Source organism: Mesoplodon bidens (assembly GCF_964165515.1).
Source record: "Mesoplodon bidens genome assembly, chromosome: 6".
NCBI lineage: Eukaryota > Metazoa > Chordata > Mammalia > Artiodactyla > Ziphiidae > Mesoplodon > Mesoplodon bidens.
The window spans coordinates 29,809,734-29,835,015 of NC_138162.1; the positions used below are offsets into that span (position 1 = coordinate 29,809,734).

The 25,282-nt window shown below is 34.3% G+C and overlaps 1 protein-coding gene across 4 annotated transcripts in view; it reads left to right on the plus strand.

Annotated features, from left to right (window-relative positions):
- SMC2 (structural maintenance of chromosomes 2) overlaps positions 1 to 24,317 on the plus strand; it is a 54,940-nt gene extending 30,623 nt beyond the window's left edge. For 3 of the 4 annotated variants that reach the window (XM_081236399.1, XM_081236398.1, XM_081236400.1), the window contains 8 exons: positions 4,734 to 4,927; positions 5,960 to 6,103; positions 9,294 to 9,488; positions 11,405 to 11,605; positions 13,944 to 14,060; positions 17,175 to 17,335; positions 20,380 to 20,527; positions 21,426 to 24,317. In XM_081236399.1, coding sequence (XP_081092525.1) covers positions 4,734 to 4,927; positions 5,960 to 6,103; positions 9,294 to 9,488; positions 11,405 to 11,605; positions 13,944 to 14,060; positions 17,175 to 17,335; positions 20,380 to 20,527; positions 21,426 to 21,584 — 1,319 coding nt within the window. In that variant the 3' untranslated portion in view covers positions 21,585 to 24,317. The remainder of the gene's footprint in view (positions 1 to 4,733; positions 4,928 to 5,959; positions 6,104 to 9,293; positions 9,489 to 11,404; positions 11,606 to 13,943; positions 14,061 to 17,174; positions 17,336 to 20,379; positions 20,528 to 21,425) is intronic. The other variant, XM_081236397.1, reaches the window with a different exon arrangement.
- Positions 24,318 to 25,282: the final 965 nt, after the last annotated feature.

Genomic DNA, 25,282 nt, shown 5'->3' on the forward strand with positions numbered 1-25,282 from the left:
TTTATGGCTGAATAATATTCTGTTGTATGTATATACCACAGTTTCTTTGTCCATTCATCCATCAGTGGACTATTAGGTTGTTTCCATGTCTTGGCTGCTGTAAATAATGCAGCAGTGAACATGGGGGTGCAGATATCTTTTCAAGTTAGTGTCTTTGGTTTCTTCTGACCAATACTCAGAAGTGGAAAGTTGGATCATACAATAGTTCTATCTTTAATTTTTTGAAGAACCTCCATACTGTTTTCCATAGTGTCTGCACCAATTTACAATCCCACCAGCAGTGTACAAGTGTGCTCTTTCTTCACATTCTTGCTAACACCTGATATTTCTTGTCTTTTTGATAATAGCCATTCTAATGGTCAAAGTGATATCTCATTGTGGTTTTGATGAGCATTTCCCTGGTGATTAGTATTGAACATCTTTTTATGTACCTGTTGGCCGTCTGTATGTCTTCTGTGGAAAATGTGTATTCAGGTCCTCTGCCTATTTTTGGATTTGGTTGTTTTTTTCTGTTGAGTTGTATGAGTTAATATATTTTAGATATTAACCCCTTATCAGATATATAATTTACAAATATTTTCTCCTATTCAGTAGTTTGCCTTTTAGTTTTGTTGATGGTTTCCTTTGCTGTGCAGAAGCTTTTTAGTTTGATATGTAGTCCCACTTGTTCATTTTTGCTTTTGGTGTCAAATCCAAAAAATCATCAAAACCTATGTCAAGGAGCTTACCACCTGTGTTTTCTTCTAGGAGTTTCATGGTTGCAGGTCTTATGTTCAAGTCTTTAATCCATTTTGAGTTAATTTTTATGTATGGTCTTAGTGGTCCAGTTTCATTCTTTTGCAAGTCCAGTTTCCTTCCACCATTTATAAAAGAGACTGTCTTTTCCCCATTATATATTCTTGACTCCTCTGTCATAAATTAATCAACCATGTATGTGTGGGTTTATTTTTGGGTTCTCTATTCAGTAGTTCCATTGATCTGTCTGTTATTAATATCAATACTATACTGTTTTGATTACTCTAGCTTTGTAATAAAGTTTGAAAACAGGGAGTATGATTCCTCCAGCTTTGTTGTTCTTTTTCAAGATTGCTTTGGCTGTTTAGGGTCTTTTGTGGTTCCATACAAATTTTAGGATTGTTTATTTCTGTGAAAAATGCCATTGAAATTTTGACAGGAATTGACTTGAATCTGTAGATTGCTTTGGGTAGTATGGACATTTTAACAATATTCTTCCAATCCGTGAGCACAGAATATCTTTCCATTTATTTTGGTCTTCAATTTCTTTCATCAGTGTTTCCTAGTTTTCAGTGTACATGTCCTTCACCTCCTTAGTTAAATTTATTTTTAGGTATTTTCTTTTTGATGCAATTGTAAATGGGATTGTATAGAAACACAACAGATTTTTTATATATTGATTTTGTATTCTACAACTTTGCTGAATTTGCTTATTATTTCTAACAGATTTTTGGTGGAGTCTTTAGGGTTTTCTATTTATAATATTTCTGCAAATAGTGACAGTTTTACTTTTTCCTTTCCAGTTTAGATGCATTTCTTTTTCTTTCCCAATTGCTATAGGACTTCCAACACTATGTCAAATGAAAGTGGAGAGTAGGCAAGGATCCTTATCTTCTTCCTGATCTTAGAGGAAAAGCCTTCAGCTTTTTACCATTGAGTGTGATGTTAGCTGTGAGCTTGTCATGTATAGCCTTTATCATGTTAAGGTATGTTCTCTCTGTACTCACTTTATTGTGAGTTTTTATCATAAATAGATGTTGAATTTTCTCAGATGCTTTTTCTGCTATTAAGATGACCATGACTTTATCCTTCATTTGTTAATATTATGTATCACATTGACTGATTTACAGATGTTGAACCATACTTGTATCCCTGGAATAAATCCTACTTGGTCATGGTGTATGATCCTTTTAATGTATTGTTGAGTTCAGTTTGCTAAAATTTTGTTGAGAATTTTTGCATTTGTGTTCATCAGGAATAATAGCCTGTAATTTTCTTTTCTTGTGGCGTCCTTGTCTGGTTTTGATATCAGGATGATGCTGGCCTCACAAAATGAGTTTGGAACAATTTCTTCCTTGTCTGCTTTTTGGAAGAATTTGAGAAGGAAGGATTGGTATTAATTCTTCTTTGAATGTTTGTTAGAATTCACCAGTAAAGCCGTCTAATCCTGGACTTTTGTTTGTTGGGAGGTTTTTGATTACTTACTAAATCTCCTTATAATCCCTTTTCAGATTTTGTTTCATCATGATTCAATCTTGATAGGTTGTCTTTTCTAGTAATTTATTTTTTCTAGATTGTCTGGTTTGTTGGTGTAAAATTTGTTCATAGTAACCTTTTATGATTCTTTATATTACTGTGGTATCAGTTGTAACATCTCATCTTTTATTTCTGACTCTGAGTCTCTTTTTTTCCTTAGGTCTAGCTAAAAGTTTGGCAGTTTTGAAGAACTAGCTCTTAGTTTCATTAATTTTTTTTTCTATTTCTTTTTAGTCTCAATTTCATTTATTTCCACACTGACCTTTGTTATTTTCTTCCTTCTGCTAACTTTGGGCTTTGTTTGTTTTTCTTTTTGATGCAGTTGTAAATGGGATTCTTTAGTGTATAGAAACACAACAGATTTTTGGTGTAAAGCTGTTTGAGATTTTTCTTGTTTCTTGAGGTAGGCATTTATGGCTATGAACTTTGCTATGAACTTCACTCATAGCTAGAACTGATTTTGCTACATATGATGTAAGTCTTGGTATGTTGTATTTCCATTTTCATTTGTGACAAAGTATTTTTTTATTTCTCTTTTGATTTCTTGGAATGACATTTCTACAATGAAAAGTAGTATAGGAAATTGTCTAATCATGGCTTTTAGGGTTATATTTGTACCTAGGTCCTAACGCTTAACAGCGTATGTCAGTTGTGACCATAACATGCTCATTCTATCTTACTTTTTTATTTTTAAATTTATAAATTTAGAGGTAATATGTTTACTATGCTTCATCCTAGACATGTTCTCACAGTGCTTCTCTATAATAAGAGATTCCTTGAATAAAAATAAAGGAGCAAGTAACACTAAGTAAGCTTGCTTATGAAGTAAACTGTAAGGTTTCTTTTTTTTTACTTTATTGGAATATAATTGCTTCACAATGGTGTGTTAGTTTCTGCTTTATAACAAAGTGTATCAGTTATACATATACATCTGTTCCCATATCCCTTCCCTTTTGCATCTCCCTCCCTCCCACCCTCCTTATCCCACCCCCCCAGGCCGTCACAGAGCACCAATCTGATCTCCCTGTGCTATGCGGCTGCTTCCCACTAGCTATCTACCTTACGTTTGGTAGTGTATATGTGTCCATGCCTCTCTCTTGCTTTGTCCCAGCTTACCCTTCCCCCTCCCCATATCCTCAAGTGTATTCTCAAGTAGGTCTGTGTCTTTATTCCTGTTTTACTCCTAGGTTCTTCATGACATTTTTTTTTCTTAAATTCTATATATATGTGTTAGCATACAGTATTTGTCTTTCTCTTTCTGACTTACTTCACTCTGTATGACAGACTCTAGGTCTATCCACCTCATTACAAATAGCTCAATTTCACTTCTTTTTATGGCTGAGTAATAATCCATTGTATATATGTGCCACATCTTTATTCATTCATCGGATGATGGACACTTAGGTTGTTTCCATCTCCGGGCTATTGTAAATCGAGGTGCAATGAACATTTTGGTACATGACTGTTTTTGAATTATGGTTTTCTCAGGGTATATGCCTAGTAGTGGGATTGCTGGGTCATATGGTAGTTCTATTTGTAGTTTTTTAAGGAACCTCCATACCGTTCTCCATAGTGGCTGTACCAATTCACATTCCCACCAGCAGTGCAAGTGTTCCCTTTTCTCCACACCCTCTCCAGCATTTATTGTTTCTAGATATTTTTGATGATGGCCATTCTGACTGGTGTAAGATGATATCTCATTGTAGTTTTGATTTGCATTTCTCTAATGATTAATGATGTTGAGCATTCTTTCATGTGTTTGTTGGCAGTCTGTATATCTTCTTTGGAGAAATGTCTATTTAGGTCTTCTGCCCATTTTTGGATTGGGTTGTTTGTTTTTTTGTTATTGAGCTGCATGAGCTGCTTATAAATTTTGGAGATTAATCCTTTGTCAGTTGCTTCATTTGCAAATATTTTCTCCCATTCTGAGGGTTGTCTTTTGGTCTTGTTTATGGTTTCCTTTGCTGTGCAAAAGCTTTGAAGTTTCATTAGGTCCCATTTGTTTATTTTTGTTTTTATTTCCATTTCTCTAGGAGGTGGGTCAAAAAGGATCTTGCTGTGTAAGCTTTCTTTTAACTAAAATAAAAAGAAAATACCATAGTTAGTTACACACTCAGTTCTGATGTTAGGAAGCATACAGTCATATAAAAAAAACGATGGTCTGTGATCTTTTTATAAGTTAAGTTGTAGGTAAAGTTTATGTTACTCAATTTCATGTGATTGGAAATAATTTCTTTACAGATCATTAGATATTTCAAGTATGGCTTTTAGGCATGATCTGTGTTTCAATATACCATTTCTAGAATAAGGTTAGAACAGTTGATTTTTTTTTAAACTCTTGGCTCCAACTTTCCATACCTTTTCTTCTATTAAAAGTTGAATTTGTAAGCCATTAATATCTATACCTGTTAATAGTTGTTGGAAGACCTCACATAGGCATATTTATCTGCTTTATGATGTAGAGGAAAGTGAGGAGACCTTAAAAAACACCAAAGAAATTCAAAAAAAAGCAGAAGAAAAATATGAAGTATTGGAGAATAAAATGAAAAACGCAGAAGCTGAAAGAGAGAGAGAACTGAAGGATGCACAGAAAAAACTAGATTGTGCCAAAACTAAGGCAGATGCTTCTACCAAGAAAATGAAAGAAAAACAACAGGTAATAACTTTGTTTTGAAATGGAACTAATCTTTTAACCTCAGAATAGAACTGAAGGTGGTAGAGCACCACTGGTTGGCCTTGGCCTTATTCATCGGTATTTATCACAAAATCCAAAAGTGAGATGTACTTCTTTAGGAGACACATTACACATCTTACGAGTCAAATTAAAATATGCTTTACTCAAACCCTGGAATTAAGTGTTATGTAATTTTGAATAGGGGTTGCATTGGCTTGCTAATTTTGGAGAAAGAGCAAAGTTGCCTTTTGGTAAATGTTTCATTCAAGAGTGGAACAAAGCTTATATCATGTACGCAGAGCTGTGTCGTATCAGAGATTCACTGTTGACATTTCTGTTTGATCATCTTTGTGAACATACATACACTGAAAGAATGATGTAAGACCAGGCATGTTATATATACAAAGTGCTATTCGATCATAGACTGGTGATATCTGATTATATCTTTTGGATAGTGCCAAGGCTGGAATTTGACCTGCGTTTTTCTGTCTACAGAGGCTGTGCTCAATCACTATTCTGTACAATTTCACTTAAGTCTAACTTTTGTTCATAGTTTTTTTGTTTGTTTGTTTTTTAACCCACTTTATGATTCTTTCATAGCTTGCACAGTATTTTCTAAAGAACTAAAGGCTATAATGGGAAAGAAGAAAGTTAAGAAACTAATTTTTTTGTCACTGAATAATTGTTTTTAAAAGGCTTTACCTCTGTTAATTTATCTGCTATGTAGAACTGTATATTGTTTATCCCTATAGGAATAAAAGGATAAAGGATATAGTTTATACAAAGTTCTTTGAACCCATAAAAATTGTATGTACATTTGTCTTTTTTTTAATATAGAAAAATAAATTTCCTTTCCTCTTTCTTCTTTGGAAGTAGCTTACATGTTTTGGTAGTTGAGTAACTAAGCTATGGGTCTTACTTGCTTGAGAATCTTACTAATTTTGTTGACATGCATGTATTTATCTTTCAGTAGTTAATAACCTGTTGAATGCCCAGATGCTGTGTTTCTTATAGGAAGTTGAAGCTATCACCCTGGAGCTAGAAGAGCTCAAGAGAGAGCATGCATCCAATGAACAACAGCTTGAAGCTGTAAATGAAGCTATCAAATCCTATGAAGGTCAGATTGCAGTAATGGCAGCTGAGGTGGCTAAAAATAAGGTAAGATTTACTAACCGTATTAGAGAAATTACAGATGTTAATCTACTTCTGAAATGGTGGCTTGAAGATGTTTGACTTTAGAGGTCTCAGTCTCTTCACTCCTGTCATGATGAGTTAAAATGATTACCAATCCAGAAAGAGACCTGAAATATTACTAATAGTTTTGGTCCAGGTCTATTCAGAAGACAAAAACTACACAGTAGTTTGACCAGGCAAAGTTTAAATAAAAATTATTAACTATAACAGGAGTTTGGAATGATGCAGCATTGATTGCTAAGAGATAAAGAAAATTCTAAAGACTATACGAACAGCAGATACAGGGAACAGCGTTACCCATAAGGCTGAGGCAGTGCACCCTTGCAAGGAACAAATCTGGAAAGGAGCCCCATTTTACCTGCAGGGCTGAGAACCACATCTACTTGGAGAAGATAACTGTGGCCCACTGGTGGTGGAGTTTGGTGGAGTACTAGGGGAAATCATGCATAGGAAAGTGCTACACAGGGGCACTTGCTGGGAAATAGCTTTCCAGGATGCCATGGGGAGGTGCCCAGCTTGTGGACAAGCTGGGATGCCAGGGGAAGCCATGAAAGCTGCTAGCCCCTGCATGACAAGCTTGCCTTTGAGAAAAGCACATTGGACCAGGAAGTAAAGCCCCTTCCTTCTACAGTGACCCTATAGCATCCTTTACTGATGAGGCTTCATGCTGTTGCATCTGGCAAGGGAGAAATGTCCCCATCTCAGAAGCAGGAAGTAAAGGGTGGATTTGGGGCTGAGAGGCTCTCAAATGTTACGAAGACATTTCTGTTACCTACAAATATTAGAAATGGTCCCTCATGAGTATTGGATACCCTCTTAACCCTTTTTTTAATTCTGAACTTGAATTCTGTTTTATTTCATATTATTTCTACTCCTGCTTTTTAAAACTGAGATATAATTAGCATAACATTTATATTAGTTTCCTGTGTACAATGTAATGATTCAATATTTGCATACATTGTGAAACAATCACAATAAGTCTAGTAGCCATACATAATTACAGAATTTTTTTTCTTGTGATGAGAACTTCAAGATGTACTCTTAGCAACTTTCAAATATACAGTAGTTATTAAATATTGTCACCATGCTGTACAAAGTGTACCCACTTTTGTTTTTTCAATATAACTTTCATTTTTAAGTGTTCTGCTGTGTGGCTATATAGATACTGTTTTTGTAAGTAATATATCATTGATCTTCATGTTAACTAAAATATAACAGCTTTTAACGGGAGTTCCATCCATTTTACCTACATTATAGTAAAGTGTGTTTTTGCCTTTTGTCATCAGCTTTTACATTTTCTGTTGTTTTTCCCTTGAGATGATTGTTTTAATTGTTGTAGCGTGCAGTGTTTTAGAAAGTAGTTCCTTCCTCTTCATTCTGTTTGTGGTTAAATTCAAGTTTTGTTGTTTTTTTAAACACATTATTTATCATACCAATAGCAGAATAACAATTCTTTACTCTTTTTGAAGATAAGGGATAGAAATGCTTTTCAGCTTGTGTTTTGTGTTGCTGAGTACACTTTCTACAGTTTCTTTCTGCCTTCTGACTTGTCTTTTAATCTCATTTTTCATCTCGTTCCTCCATATTTTCTACCATCTTTCATGGACATCATGTTGTGGAATTTTTAAAAATTAGATGTCATGTTTCTAAAGAGAAATGTGGAAGTAAAATAAGCCACTTCTTCCTTTATCTAAATAAAGATAAAATCAAAACATGTACATATTTCTATTAAGAGGGCATCCATTTCTCTTTATGGAAAATTATAAAGTGGATCACTTAGTTTGTAAAGGTGGTTCTTTCAGTCTTTACATTCTAAATTGTTTCCATTTGCTGATAAGAGTAACTAAGGACACTCTCAGGGAGCTAAGAAGAGAAATTGCCTACTAACTAATTAGGTTCAAACAAAACTAAAATTTTATTTTTGCTCAATTTTAAGTGATAGATTTCCTTGTTTTTTCTTACCATTGTAAAGATTGAAACAGTCATACCCGCGATGCAATCTTCAACCTGTAGGCATGAGGGAATCTTCTTCATAAACACGATTTTGTCATGGGTTTTTGTTTTGGGTTTTTTAGCTGAATGCTGTGATTTATCTTCCTCCTGCAAAGGACCTTAAGTGAGACAAATTAAACATTATAAGGAAATTAAAGCATTTATGGCACATTAATAACCTAACCATAATGTCAAGTATCATTTACTGCTCAAAATGATCTTGTTTTCTAATGAGCATGCCTAAAAAATTCCTAAATTTTTACTGGTGCTTTTCATCACTTACAGAGATCTGTTCTTCCTCAGAGTCTTTTAGCAGGTTGTTCTACTTATCTGTTTTCCCTCTACCTAAATCTGAGTTGAGCTAGGTTTTTTTGTTTTCAGACATTTGTGTGAGTCTGTGACCATATCTTTACCAGAAGGACTTTTAAGATCTAGCAAAGAGGTTTGAGGGGGAGGAGGTGAGAGTTGATAGACTAAATCCCAGCTGTCATTATCACTTTGGAGGTTGAATGATTTCAGCCTCGGGAGGTGGGGGATAGTAAGAGTCAAAGCAAGAAGTTTTCCTTTGTGCCACAGATCCATTTCTTCAAAAAAGTTTCTCTTCCTCTTCCATATCTCCGTTTTGATCCCTCTGCTAGAACGAAACACTGACTTTCTACTGCCACTGGTAAAGTCCCTATGGCTTACTTCTGTAGAAGGGAAAGGAACAAATGCCAGCTTACTTGCTTCCACCCCTGTTCTTTGCCCCTCCTAATAAATGTCATTTGGGAGTCTGTCAGATTATCTTGTAAACTCCCCCAAATGCCACTTTTTTGAGAGACCTCACAGGGCGGTGGACGGCGCAGGACCACCTCCCGGGGCGGGGGGTAGTCCCCCTCCCTGAGGTGATCCCAATTACACTGTATCTTGCAGAAACATTGTTGCTTTCAGCGTGAACAACAATACATTCTTCCCTTTTTTTTTCTAGTGTTAATACAAGTTTTCACTTACCTGTAAATTCATTAGTCATTTTAATGGGGATATAAAATGTAGAGGGTTAGATGACTACCTGTCTGTAATCACATTGCCATCTTGCCCAGAAGTCTGTTAGATGATCTTTCAGTAAACTAAAAATGTCTCCATCTTACCTTGCTATATGTTGTCTTCTAATTATCTGTTTTAGGAGTTAGTAAATAAAGCTCAAGAAGAGGTGACCAAGCAAAAAGAAGTGATAACAGCCCAAGACAGCATAGTTAAAGCTAAATATGCAGAAGTAGCAAAACATAAGGAGCAAAACAATGAATCTCAGCTTAAAATCAAGGAACTGGACCACAACATCAGCAAACATAAACGGGAAGCTGAAGATGCTGCTGCAAAGGCACGATTGTGTTGTTCGTTTTTACCCTTGAGCACATTTTTGCCTCTGTGTTGAAATATTCTGGTAAACTGCTCAATGAAGACCTTACTATAAATGGCAGAACTACTGTGTAACATAATTTTGAGGCTTACAACTATGTTAACTGCCCCTCAGCAATCACCAAGAGGCAAAAATGTTTTATTTTTAAATTTAATTTCAGGTGTTTATTCCATTTCCAAGATGTTTTTAACCAAGTATTTAGTGGTCTCCTATGGAAATGACTGGTTTTTATCCCCAGTTGCTCATAGAACTAGTTATTAATGTGTTAGTAGTAATTATATATATTCTTTACCTTACTGCAAATTGAATTTAGGGAACTCACAGAGAAATATACACAGGCAACTTCTAAAATAACGTCTTAAATGGTTTCTGGATGCCCTTATGAGGATCGGGTATAGTCAGTTTTAGCAGCCTCATTTGAAATCTGATGTTTTGCCAAGCAGTTATCTTTTTGAAGTTATCCCACAGTTTTTTGGTCACTCTTGAAGTTTTTTTCTTTTATGTGTCACAGTGCCTTAAGTACTTCAGAGAAAATACATGGTTTTGTAGAAATTCGTTGTTTAGTTAAGAGATTGCATTTATGTGGTCTTAGTAATTCACTCAGCATGTTTTCTTACTGGTGTGTAACAGTTTGGTGCCTTTTAAATCTTTTTAACATCATAAAAATACAAGAGATTTAATTCCAAAAAGATAAGAACATACAAAACAGTCTTCCACCCTCTCTGAAAGAGCCATGAGTATCTGTTCAGGTTCATTACTTGGTTTAAAAAACATTTTTTTATGGCCACGTCATAATATCCTAGTATTTTATTAGTATTGCTTTCCTAGTAGCCTCCTATTAGTGGATTCACTGAATTATTACCAATGCTAATATTACTGTTAATGTTTTTTTATAATTGAAAATGCTAGTATTGGTGATTGCTAGGGGATTTTATTTACAGTTAAGGGAAGGGGGTAGAAGGAAGGACTTGTAAGTGGAACGGCTAAAAAGTCAAGGATTCTTTGAAATACATAGTTTGTCAAATATTTATTGCATACTATGCCAGGCACTAAAGATATAAGAATGAGCAACATGAACACAGAATGTGTTCATAGAGCTTATAGATCAGCAGGAAAGAAATGATTATTTTACTTTGGATTCTAGTGGTGAGACTGTACCTATGGAATTAATAAGGATGATTGATGAGGATTAGATTCTACCAGTCAGAACCAACCTTGAACAATTCTAGTAGAAGAAAGTCTTCCTTAAGCACTATAGTTAAAAAAACTTTAATTGGTTATATTATATGAAGAAGTATTTTACTGTGCCTTGTCAAAAGAGGGTGGCAAGGGGATAGAGTCAATATTTAGGACAGTTTTTTACTTAGATTATAATTTCCAGAAGAATTATTAGATATCACTCAGGATTGGGCTTCCATGATTTTACCAGATCTGTGACTTAAGTATTCTTATAAGACTTTTAACTTTCACAAGTTGTTTTTTTTGAAGCAATAGATTGAATTTGGTAAAATCTGGAGCCTCATCTTGTATTTCATTATAATGGAGATGTTCTATATGTGTATGTCTGTGTATACACACACACACACACACACACTTTGTAACTATTTCTCTTGAGTTGGCTCTTACTCTCATGCTTGAGTAATTGGAAGATCTTTTTCTATATAGTCTCAAGTTTCTTACCTATCCTCCAGGTAAAAATACTCATACTTATTATAGGTTCACTGTCAACAGTGAATCTCATTTTTTCCAAATGTGTCATTGTGGGATTTTTTTCCCAAATGTTTGGTTTAAAATTAGTAAATATTTAAGAAACTAATTTTTAAATAAAGGTTTGTAAGCAATGATATCATTCTATTATCATTATCACATGTGGCTAGGTGTCCAAAATGTTGAAAGATTATGACTGGATTAATGCAGAGAAACACCTCTTTGGGCAACCCAATAGCACCTATGATTTCAAAACTAACAACCCAAAAGAAGCTGGTCAGAGACTTCATAAGTTGCAAGAAATGAAGGAGAAACTAGGAAGAAATGTCAATATGAGAGCTATGAATGTACTGACAGAAGCTGAAGAGCGGGTAAGTCACTTTGCTATGACTATTTGGCCACTTCAGAATAAGAGTAGCATTGATGGCTTCATATAACCTGAGGCGATTATTAGAGTCAATCTTTTACTTGATGCTTTTGATAACTTGTTTTCTTTGCGTTTTCTCTTTCTCCCTTTTCAGTTATTTCTTTTCTTATTTCATTCTTTTTGCATCATCAGTTATATATTCTGTTTTACCTTGAATGACTTTTCCAACTCCTTATTTTTGGTGTAAATAAAAACAACATTTTTGGTCATGTTAGCTCTTCACATTTCTATCATTTCTTTCACTTGCCTTTTTGAAAGATTTTGAAAAATAGAGTACAGGTTTCCCCCACTGTCCAAAAGTAGCACCAATCCTGTGAAACTATTCCTGTGAAATGGTATAAAGCAAAGAAGCAATTACCTTAGGGCACACCTTGCTAACAGATGCACAAAATAAACTGAGATAAAGCACAGATGCTCATCGACACAGTTCAAGGCTCTGGCGGCTTAATGCTGAGATGCTTAATGGTGTTCCCTGTGAGGAGCTTGATGGTGCCGCTCTCCCTGCTCGGGGTGTGTGCTGCATCTCTAAGGGCCACTGCAAGACACATGCTGAACACTATTTGTGCTTTTTACCTTTTCTTATAAAAGTAGGGGTGTAAAGCAAACTTTGGAAAAGTGGGGGACACCTGTGTCCTGCTGTCTGCCTCCTCACGGTCAGCCACTCCATAACTCCTGTCTTCCTTTGACTCCAGTATATACTGGAGCCATCACATAAGTAAATGGCTAAGATTGTTATATACATAAACACTGTTTTACTAATCTGTAAATGCAGCAGCATCTTCTCTGTTTTAATGCTCTCAGTTACTTGATAATGTTATCCATCTCCCCTACCTTTTATAGTCTGCATGTCTCTAGGAAAACCCAAAGGAGAAAGCAGTTCCTATTCTTGATGGCTCCATAGGAAATAGCAATCTGAGTAATTTTATATTATACCTTCTTTAATTCTGTAAAATTCTGTTTGAATTTGTATAACAGAGTTAATGAGAGCTCTGTAAAGATGGAAATACTTATGAGCTCAATCACTTTTAACAAATTTTTTGGTAACAGGTTTTTTTAAATTGTTATTGACATTAGTGTCTACAGAGAATCTATATTATGTTAGATGCTGAACAGTCTAATAATGCACATGCTGTGATCTCTCTATAAAATGTTCCTGCTGGTTTACATTTCTCCATTAAAGCTTTGCAATATATGGCACCTTTTTGGAAAGGAAATATTTTTTTCTGAATTTGAGCTGCTTAACATCATGAAACTTGTTTACTTTTACTTGTTTGCTTCCATTAGATAATGATAACTGGGGCTAATATTTTTTTAAAAGAATTTACCAACTCCCATCTCTTTACCAGAGAGGAAGGCTCTATTGTTGATCAGCAGCTGGCCTTTTGTTTTTTGTTACATTTTGTGTCACCACATATAAGAAACTGTACGGAATTAGCAAGGAATAGGATAAAAATATGGCCAAGCTCCTAAAACCTCCTCTCCACAAAGGAGAGGGATGGCAAGGAAACTAGAGTTTCCTTGGAGTTTTTCACGGAGAATTTGAAGCTCCTTGAAATGTGAGGCTTTGAGGAGAAATAAGTTAAAAGGATTTTTAGAAAGTTTTGCTGCTGCTCATGGTTTATTCTCCCTCTGTTGCCTCCCTCAGGATTTTTTTCAGTAAATTTCTACATTAACCAGGGAAGGCTACTTTGAAGATGTGATGTTTGAGTGGAAACTTGAGGCACCTGTTATGTCAGAAATAGAGGACGAACAATGCAGGGGCCATAAGGCTACATACAGTGAGCTTATTATGTTCACGAAACTGAAAAAAAGAGACCATATGGCTGGAGCCTGGGGAGGAGTGTGATGCCAAAAATTCAGAGATAAATAAGATCCAATTTATGTAGGACTTTATACATCATGGTGAAGAATTAAAATTTTATTTGTGTCACTGCTAAGACTGACCTTGCTTCTTAAGCATGCAGGGCTACTTTTGAGTTTACATATGACAAATTTTCTTTTTGCCTTGGCTGCTAGGAAGATAAGGGAATATTAGTGGAGTCAAAATATTTCAACAGCTTGTCCTATAAATTCTCAATTATAGTAATTGAATTTTACATATAGATGATATATTTACTTTCCTTAATTTGGCTTACATTATACTCAATGTAGTATATCTTTTTGGTAAATAGGAGTTGTATATATTGCATACAAAAATAATGAAATCTCTTTATTCTTGACTGAATTCTAGAATATAAAGGAAATTGTGTTTTCCCAATTAAGTATGCCTTTTATCTTACTAGTATAATGACTTGATGAAGAAGAAGAGAATTGTAGAAAATGACAAATCCAAAATCCTTGCAACTATAGAAGACCTTGACCAGAAGAAAAACCAAGCCCTAAATATTGCTTGGCAAAAGGTATTTGAGCCAAAAATTGTATCATTTATTCTGTATGAGGAAAGGATGAAAGATAAAGTCAATAGGGTTGTACTCTAAGATGAATTTGTAATAGCTAATTTTTGTTTGAAGCACAGCTCAGACCTTAATTAAAACCTTGCAGGCTTTTTAAAGCATTTTGTCCTTTTGGACTTTACTACTGATTTGCAAAGTTAAGTTGTGTCATTCCATCATGCTCTCATAGTCTACTTCTCTGGTTCCTAAGCTATATTAAATTTCTAATTTTCTAGATTTCTACATTTTTCCTTCTTACATCGTTTGCCGGGTCTGGGTTACTGTTTACCCTCTTTCCTTCTTATGAGATCATAGGTTCTAATATTGGACAGTATCTAAGATTTCTTCCAAATATCTGCTATAGTTCCACTCATCCTCTGCTTAAAACTGGAAGCATTATCTGTTTCACATTGGGGAAGCTCTAACTGTTGGAAAACCTCTCCAAAGGACCCCTTCAGTTCTTAGCTCTTCAGCTTCTCTTGCCCAGACTCACAGAGGTCAAATATTAGTTCTAAGAATGTTTCTATAGCAAGATTGTGTATTTCTTACCACTTATAAATTAATTGCATTTCAGAATTCATAAGTATTAGGCATTCTTAGGTTTTTAGCAAAGGATTTTTATACATGTTAGATTAATAATTACATAATTATAAAGTAATATTAATTTTATAATTATAATTAAGAGCAGTTCTGTCATTTTACATGAATTATCTTAATTCCATAACTTTGATAATTATTATCTCTATTTTACAAATGAGGAAACAAGCTTAGAAAGGTGAAATAGCCTAATATCCTAACAGTCAAAAGGTAGAAAAAGTGGAATTTGCTTTTCCTAATTAGAACTAAAGTTAAAATTGCCTTTTGTTGCTTTTTAAGAAGTAGAACTGGGTAATAAACAAGGAAGTTCAGTATTCATTTCCAGGATTCATATGCAACAGAAGCCCGATTACCATTTTTGTTTTGTTTTATGACAACTTTGGCAGATTTCAAGGTTCTTTACTATTATTTCTACTTCCCTGGCTGCATAGATTTGTCTCCTTTAGGATAATTCCTTAGCCTCTTCTGTGAAGTTTTCCTGTATCTACCATAGAAAAAGACTCCTCCTCAAAAGATTCCATAGTTACTATGCTGTTTGGTACTTTAACAAGCCTGGGCCTCTGGGATTTAACTGGCACCTTACCTCTTTTTCTCTTTTTAATTCTTCGGGAACTTTATTTTTGGTAATGACAGAACAATTATGTCTTTCAATTGCGTTGTTTTTCCCGCTCTACAACTTATTTTCATTGTTCAGTCTCCCTGTAGTATTTGTCTTTTTAAAAATGCTTGCAAAAAGTTGGCCCCATTATTTTTGGACAATATGTGGATTTAACACTAGATCTGAGAGATCCTGTCTTTTGTTTTCCCCATGGTTCCTGGATTTAGTGTGAGTACAAATTTATCTTTTAAACTGATTTTTCCCCAGTCTCTAAAGTTCTCCCAAAGCAAGTAAATTTATTGAGTGCTTATGATATATGTCAGGCACTATTCTCCTATTAATTTTCTCACTTAATTCTCAAAGTAACCTAATGAAGTAGGTACTATTATTATCAGCATTACATTACTTCCTTATGGCTTCAAGTATAGTTGATTCACAAAGCCAGAGTATTTTAGGCACTGGTTGTGTTTTTTGCTTTTTTGTTTCCTTCTTAGCCTTATTGGAATTTCAAAATTCAGTTTATTTCTTATCTATATTCTTCTCTACCCATTAACTGATAAGTTTGTCTTTTCCCTTTTGGAGGAATTTCCACATGGGATCCATGGTCATCTTTGGGATTTAGTAGCAATTAGTAGTCTAGTTTTGAGCTGCCTCTCTCCTGCCTGGTCAAAAAATTTTAAAAAGAACAGGGTATGTATAAATACTATGCTATCTTCTGTCAGTCATTCTCCTAGAAAAGACAGTGATCCTCTCCTCATTGTGATGAACCTTGCCTAGCTCTGGAAATCTATCCCAGATAAAACTAGAATCTACTTTCTCTGTGTAGGGTATTAGCATGTGTGCAGTTGTTCTTAAGATATGTGTTCCTTAGTAAATTTATATTTGGAGACTGTTTATGTCTAGATTTCCTTATTACTACAAATATTCATAAAAAGTGTATTTGCACTTGAATTTTATACTTGAAGGTGGAGATTTCCCTAGAGAACATGGATGTCAAATCCTCATGTGTGTGTGCACATGTGTGTGTGCATTTATACATTCTCAATTTTGTCTGCTGAACTCTCTAAGATTATTAGTCATGTCTTTGAAGACAGATGGCTGAATTCTCAAGGCATTGATCAAGTGTGTATGCACAAAAATTACTCAGTTACAGTCTAGAATATTGGTCCTAAATCTCTGTGTAATATTCTGCTGAGCCTTTATGGGAAAGGGCCAAATAGCTTCTTTAGCCTTTTTCTTTTGGGGCTCAATCCTGTTCCTGTCCCTTGATACCTTAACTTCTTTGGCTTTGAGAAGAAGCATAGAAAAGAACCATTGAACACCTTTAACAGATCTGGTTTGATTTCATGCCTCTTTTTCTCCTAGACTTCACCCTGATCTTAGCCTTCTTAAAGTTAGCTGATAACCACAGGCCTTACCATACCAGTCAGCAGAAAACAAATTTTTTAAGAGAACATTTTATGCCAAAAAGTTTTTGTTTTTCTTCTCCAGCTGAAAGTTCAATCTCCTATATTATCCAATTGTGTGTCTCTGAGGATTCCGGCAACCATGGCCTTTTGTTGTATCAAAACTTCATGGTAGAGTTAGAGGTATAGCCTCTAGTTTCCCCTGGAAGTTAGAGCAAAGCTCAGTAAACTCTTTCTGTAAAGGGACAGATAAGTATTTCAGAGCCATATAGTCTGTGTTGCAACCACTAGACTATATTGCTGGCAGCCATAGACAATACATAAATGAACGGGCATGGCCAGATTTGTCACATGGACCATAACTTGCCAACCTCAGAGCTAGGGTAACAGACAACAAAATGCTCCTGCTGGTTTGCGTATATACACATCATTTGGTTCTTGGAAAACCTTCTGATATTTTAATATCATTTTTTTATCCAGGTGAACAAGGACTTTGGATCTATTTTTTCCACTCTTTTGCCCGGTGCTAATGCTATGCTTGCACCACCAGAAGGGCAAAATGTCTTGGATGGTCTGGAGTTTAAGGTTGCCTTAGGAAATACTTGGAAAGAAAACCTAACTGAACTTAGTGGTGGTCAGAGGTGAGTAAGTAATCCCTTTGCAATAATCCTCTTATTTTATTAGAGTCCAACATCTCATTGCCTCCTAATTTTATTTCAGATTTGCTTTGCTATATTTGCATGTAGAATTTAAGGAGCCTAATATGTGAGACTACAAATTTTAGTTAGGACATTTGATTAACATAGTAGGCAACAAAGTAGAAATAAGGATTAGCAACTAGAAAACTAGACAAAATACATGAGAAACAATTACTTTCAGACATTGGAAAATGGATAACCCAGGAGATACCTGAGAGAAATGAAACAAAAATGCTGAGTCCAGCATTTACCCTAGCTTTCTCCCTAGGAGCAATTTTTTGACTGCAGATGCAGGGAGGGAAACCCACACAAAGCCCAGTAGTCTTACTAAATGAAGGAAACAGATTAGAATTTGGGGAAGCCCCAGAGAGCTACACATTAGAATTACATTTTCACTACCCCTAAAGTGAAGGCTATTTTAGACACCCCTTAGCAAAGGTTCATTGCAGGCCCAAGATGCTTTAAAGACAGACAACAAAGTTGAGACTAAACAACATAATCACAGTGTTCAGCATCTAATAAAAATTACTAGACAGAAATCAACAAAATATGATTCATAACCTAGAGGAAAAACAGACCCAGAAATGACAGGTGATGAAACTGGCAGACAAGGAGGTTAAAGAGTTACATTAACTACTTACAAGAAAAAAAGAATGTGATGAGAGAAATGGAAGCTGTCAACGAAGAATCCAGTGGAACTTCTAGAGATAAAAAATATACCTGAAAGGAAAAGTTTACTGCATAAAATTAACAACAGATTCGACAGAATAAAAGAAAGATGACTCAATTTGAAAACATATCAATAGAATCTATTCAAGCCAAGCCAAGCTTAGAAACACAAAACTGTAAAAACAAAAAGAGCTTCAGTGACCCTTGGGACAATATTGAGAGATCTAACATACATGTAATTGGAGTTTCAAAGGGAGAGGAAGAGGTAAAACAGAAAAAAACATAAAAAAATCATGGCCCCAGATTTTCCAGATTTGATGACTTCTGTAAACCCACATACTTGATTTATGTGAACCTCAGGTAAGATAAATAAATGCACACACCTGCTTCCTGCACATACAGTAACACAGCAAGGCATGTCATATAAAGTTGCTGAAAACCAGTGATTAGGAGAAAAATCTTAAAAGCAGTCAGAGGTAAAAGGCATATTAAGTGCCAAGGAACAAAGAAGAATGACTTTAGACTTCTTGTTAAAAACTATGCAAGCCATTATAAAGCAGAAACTAACACCCATTGTAGAGCAATTATACTCCAATAAAGATGTTAAAAAAAACCCCAAAAAACTATGCAAGCCAGAAGTCTGGAACAACATCTATAAAGTGCTAAAAGAAAGATGTGTCAACCTAGAATTCTGTATCTAGTAGAAATATTCTTCATATTGAAGGCAATATATTTTTTCAGAAAAACAAAAGGTGGAAGAATTTGATTCCAGCAGAACTGTACAAGTTAAAGGAAGTTCTCTGGTGAAAGGAAAATGATACCAAATGGAAACTTGGATCTACATAAATGAAAGAAGAGTACTGGAAATGGCATGTTCTGGGCTTCAGGGAAGTTTCTCCCAGCCTTACACGTGATTCAGACAATCAGTATATTGAGAGAAACTTAGAAAGTCATTTGGCCTAACTTCTTAACTTCAGAGAGCCAAATAATTAAAACCTCCTGAGAGAAAATTGTGACTATCAATATAATTGAAGATGCTTATTAATTTTGTATTTTTTCCCCTGCAGGATGTACAGTCCACAGTTCTTAAATTGTTCTCATGTGCTCTATGCCATCATGTAACTCTTCTCTTATGGATGTAGAAAATACTAAGACCTGTTAATTTCTCTTATGAAATATTTTGTCTTTTATGAATAGAAGTCCACTCTTTATTTTTCATTATTGATAAAATTCCAAAGTATTTTAAGTCAAAAAAGACAGCTTCTGCTGCCTGTCAATCAAAGTTGAATTCCACAATTTAGATCACAGCATCTTTAATTGTTATTGCCAAAGTCCTACAAAATTTGTTGAGGAAAATAGAGAATGTATGCCTATTTTCTTACTGAAACCTAAAAATTATTTCCATAATTAAGATGATATAAACTTATTTTCAGATATACCATAATCCAGCATAGTAGTTTAACTGTTGAGTTGTTTTTAAGCTCAGTGCCTTAAATATTTGGTACAGAGAAAGACACTGAAAAGTAATTTTAGGTTTCTTGAGTGACCTCAGCTACCCTCTATAGCAGTAAAGATCAATTTGTTTGGTTTTTATTGTACTGTTTCGTTCATTTCCTTTGCTAGAAATTTTGGTTTCACCTTCCTAGACCCCCTCTACTTATACACACAATTTTTTTTCCCCACTTACATGTTTCTTATTAAACACCCTATTGGAATACAGTAAGCATTAGACTGACTATTTACTGCAGTGCTGCATGCCAGGAGATATTTGAAGTTATAGAATTAAGTGTGCTACAGATGTTACTGTAATTTTAATACTATTCTTAAATAATTCTAAACATTTGTTTTACAATAAACAAGGCTTTTTAATGAAATATTTAAGAAAAATATAAGAATTGTTATATTTCTTCATTCCAGACTAGAACAAAAACAGCTATAGTTAACGGGGATGTAGAAAAGAACTGAAAAAGAGTTTTAGGGAGAGAAAGAGAAAACTATTAACACTAATATGATCTTTTCTTAAAGTTAGGTGCCAAATATAACATCCTAATTATCTGACAGGAAAGAAGAATATATACCTGTTTTATTCAAAATAAAACTTGTTGAAGAGAGGGAAAAATGGAAAGCTAAAGTAAAAAACATTTTAATGAAACAAAAGTTTTCAAGTTTGAAACTTAAGATTCTTTTTTCTATAACTATCTTTCAGCTAAATCGGCACTATTCATAATAGTAACAGGATAGCAGATTTGCTTCAGTGCTTTGGTAAAAAGTGGTAAAATCAAGTTCTGACAGCTTTTCTTTCCGCCTTCTTTTCTTAGGTCTTTAGTGGCTTTGTCATTAATACTGTCCATGCTGCTGTTCAAACCTGCCCCAATTTACATCCTGGATGAGGTAGATGCAGCCTTGGATCTTTCTCATACTCAGAATATTGGACAGATGCTACGTACTCATTTCACACATTCTCAGGTAAGAACCAAAAAAAGTCTCAGAATAGTTCTAGTGTTTGTTTTCTAAAACTATTTTTTAGTTATGGTCAATATAAATAAGATATTCAGGATTGAGGAATACTAAGGTGTTATGTATCTCTTTAAATATATTTCTATTCAAATGGGTATAGAAGGAAAGAGGGTTTTGTCTCTTATTAAAGAAAAGAGCCTGGAATTATAAATTATAGGTTGTAACATGAGGGAGAATCTAATTTTTTTGTAATTTGGAATTTTTTAGGGTAATTATTTTCTCTAGCTAGCTGCCAGAAGATGCACAATCAAAACAAGACTGTTTCAAGGATACACCTGAAAAATATATCAGAAAATCATGTGGCACTTGATGGGGTACTCTTCATTCCTCCTAGAAAGTGATTTAAAAAACCCTTGAAGCTAAAAACAGTTTGTTTTTATTGAACTGTTGCTGCAGGAACTAAGGCTACTAAATATGATTGTATAGATAATGCATTGAACAATTCTGGGAGGCTTCACTTACCATAGTTATCATAGACTGTGTATTTATTGTGGCAGTTTTTTAGCAGCTAACAGTGGCATTTAGAGCTAGCAACAAGACTAGTGATACTAACTGGAGAAGATAGCAACAAGCAGCCAACCAGCAGAAGATAGTAACTTGGGTAATGAAGTACTCAAAGTAAAATTAAGAGACTCCTAAAACTGCCTATGGAAAGAATTCATTGAGGTGCCTAATAATAACTATTTGTTACTTGCATTTGAGGATGTGCATATGCATGGAGCCAAGCATTTAAAGCAATAACAAAATCACAGTATCTCCAATGATTCTTAACCCCAGTATAAAAAGAGTGAACTTCTTCAAGGATACTGCCAAAAGTACTTTATGCTGTTTTTCTTTTTCCCTAAAGTTCATTGTGGTGTCCCTAAAGGAAGGTATGTTCAACAATGCAAACGTCCTTTTCAAAACCAAGTTTGTGGATGGTGTTTCTACAGTAGCCAGATTTACTCAGTGTCAAAATGGAAAAGTTCCGAAGGAAACCAAATCCAAGGCAAAAGGACCCAAATGATCACATATGGAAGTTAAAAGTACAAATTTATTCTTTCACCTTGACTTATTTTTTAAACATAAACTTTTTAAGAACTTGGGATTCATGTAATTTGTTCATATAAAAAATTTAATCATTTTGTTACCTAACCCATTTTCTCTTCCTTTATATAATCACTTATAAATGAGCATAAATTCCTCTGTTCTGAATTAGTGTTAACTATGGTCCAATTACTGGGATTGTGATTTTATGTATGTCATCAAATGTTTTTTCTTACACAAGTCTTTTATATATTAGGGAGCCAGAGATACATATTTGGTGGTAAATTTTGTATGTAAAAGCAAAATTACAAAGAAACAGATGAAATTAAATTATAGTATAAATATAGCTGATAATCAGCTTTTAATAATTAGCTAATTCCTACGGTAATAATTGTGTGTTTTCTATTGCTAATAATGTCATTCAGGTAAGGAAGAATTATAAAGCAAGTAGCTGGACCAACAAAAGGAACACAAAGAAAGCTATTAGGCATGGACTGAGTTATTTGTGGTTAGTTCCTTGAGGACAATGCCAAATCCTTGATTTAGACTCAGATGGGAAGCAGATCTTAAAAGATTTCTGTCATTTTAATGATGTTTGAATATCATGTTTCTGTATGCTTAGTAATTGGTCTGTGCAGTCTTGTCTTTTTAAAAACATGAGTATTTTAATAAAAGCTTGGGAGAAAGGTATGTTGCATGCTGCTCTCTGTTGCAAGTTTATCTGAAGTCTCCTAATTTCAAAGATTTTTGTCAGCCTTTTCATAATCCAATCAATAACAATCTATTGGTGAGTGAGAATATAGGAGCTAATATATATAAATAAATAGATCCATCTGTTCTACCAAAAGGACTCAAAATTTGATGATTATTATATTTCTTAGGGTCCTCTGCTTTCCAGCTTAAAACCATGAATTTCCTTTAAGATTTCAAAAGATGGCACTAATAAACACTGTAAGAATACTATATATGGTTCTTAGTATCTCTTAGTATGTCCCTAGAACCATGTGTTCCAAACTCCAAATCTTGAAAGTTCTGACACGATCTAATCTGACCTTGGGTATGTTATTTTGGCCCCACATTTCTTAATACTTGAGTCTCAGTTCTTTGTGGTTTTCTTTTCCTAATGTATGCTCATACTTCCTGGCCTGGGTTTAATACTTCTCATCCTTCATCCTCATATCATATCTGAGCATGTCAGATAACACCCAGGTAACCAATACTGTGGGGCACATTGAAAAGACAATATGGAATTAGTTCTGTCCACTGTGGGAGGAGAAGGAGACAAAGCTGAAAATGCTGAGTTACAGGAAGTCCAGTATCACATGCAATAGACGTAAGTATAATTCTTTTCAAATGTTTTGCAAATCATTTGCCAAAAAGAATTACATCAGTTCACACTGTCACCAATATATTATGTATGCCTGTTGACTAAAACCTAGTCAGACCTGGCTGTTAATTTTAATATTTCTAATTTACTAGTTATAAAATGGTATTTAATTGCTATTTGAATTATAAGTAATTTACGGGATTGAATATTTTGCATATGTACTAATTTTGTTTCCTCTGCTAACAAGTCTTCTATTTGTTTGCTTTGTGTTGGAAATCCCCAAACATTAAATTTTTGTGAGTAATGTCATTATTCTTTGATTAGAGGGAACACATTAAGGGGAATGGGAACATTTGTTTCAAACATCTGCAATAATATGAGTAACTAATATTTATTGAGCTTTTTCTATACATCAGACATTATTTTCATTTGCACACTTTCACACTTAATCCTAGTAATCCTAGTAATAATCCAGTGAGGTAAGTAACTGTTGTCATCAGCACTATATAACTGACGAAATTGAATTGAGCAGAGACGTTAAGAAACTTGCCCACAGTGTTCATACAGTTAGTGAATAGCAGAGCCAAGATACAAATCTTAGTAGTTGGTCTCCAGAACCTATTATACACTACCTCTCTGACAGCTCAAACATCTGCATTAATTGTACATAGTAAATTTAAAAGAGGTCTGGATGACTAGTATGCACAACATGTGAAAATTATCTTTAGGAAGAACCGCCAACATTTGAAGAAAGGATTCCTTGTATTTTTGTTTTGGTATTTCATGTATGCTAACAGCAAATGCAAAAGCAAAGACTTGAGAATCCCTCTTCCATGTGGTGGAGTAATCTAACAGGCCAGTACTCCCACAGTCATGTCATTTGCAAATAAGAGTGATGAGAGCTGGCATATTTGCCTTTTCCCCAAAATTAGGCGCATTCAATCTATCACCACTGAATATAATGTTATCTCTAGGCCTTTGATAGATACTCTTTATCAAGTTAAAGAAGTTCCCTTCTATTCCAAGTTTGATCATAATTTTGTCATGGATGGGTGTTGAATTTTCTCAAATGCTTTTTCTGCATTGATATGACCAGATGACTTTTTCTTTACACCTGTTAATGTTATAAATTTACATTGCTTAATTTTTGAACATTAAACAAGCCTTGTATCCTTGGAATAAACCCCACTAGGTCATGATGTATATTTCTTTTTAGCTGTTGCTGGATCCTGTTTGCTAATAGTTTGATCATGATTTTTGTGAATATTCATGAGGGGCATTATTCTGTAGGGTTTTTTGTTTTTGTTTTTTTTCTTCTACTTTTTGGTTTCAGGGTAAATACTAGCTTTATAAAATGAATTTGGAAATGTTTCCTCTTCTGTTTTCTGGAGGGTTGTATAGAATTGGTGTTAATTCTTTAGAATTTTCCTGCAAAACCATCTGGGCCTAGAGATTGGGGGGGGCGGGTAAAATGAGTACAGCTTCTTTAATAGTTATTGGGCTATTTAAATTATCTATTTCATATTGGGTGACTTGTATTTTTTGAGGAATTGTTTCATCTAAACTGTCAAATTAGTGTATAGAGGTTATGGCATTTCCTCATTATCCTTCTGATGTCTTCAAGTTCTAAATTGCTATCGCTTGTTTTATTCCTGATAATGGTAATTTGTGTCTTTTCTCTTTTTATCTTTGTCAGTCTTGCTGGAGATTTGTCAATTTTATTGTCTTCAAAGATTTTCTAATTTACATTTTGACTATTGAATTTTTTTTGGAGTGTTTTTCTTAATATCCAAATACTTGGAGATTTTCCAGGGAGCTTTATTTTACTGATTTCTAGTTTAATTTTGTTATGGTCAGGGCTCATACTTTGTATCATTTCAATTTTTAAAAAAATTGTTAGAAAATGATAGATTTAAGTACTTCTATTAGAAAATTTTAAAAGATACAAATTCAGTGGTCTAAAGTTCTCTTAATCTTTTTTCTAGATAAGAATAAACCCAAATTAAATAGATAGAAATTATAAAGTGTAAAAGTCAACAATGTGTAAGAAGAATGGAGAAAATCAATGAAACCAACATCTGTTTCTCAAAAGAGCAACAAAATCAGTAGATCTCTAATTAGACCAATCAAGTAAACCAGAGAAATTACAAATCACAAATATCAGGAATGAAGGAAGAGTTGACACTATGGATCTTACCTTACTTAAAAGGATGCAAAATTATGACCATTTTTATGCCAGTAAATTTGACAACTTAAGACAGAACAATTAGGAAAATAAAACTCACCAAAACTGACACAAGAAGAGACAAAACCTGAATAGCCTCTCATCTATGAATACAATTGAAATTATT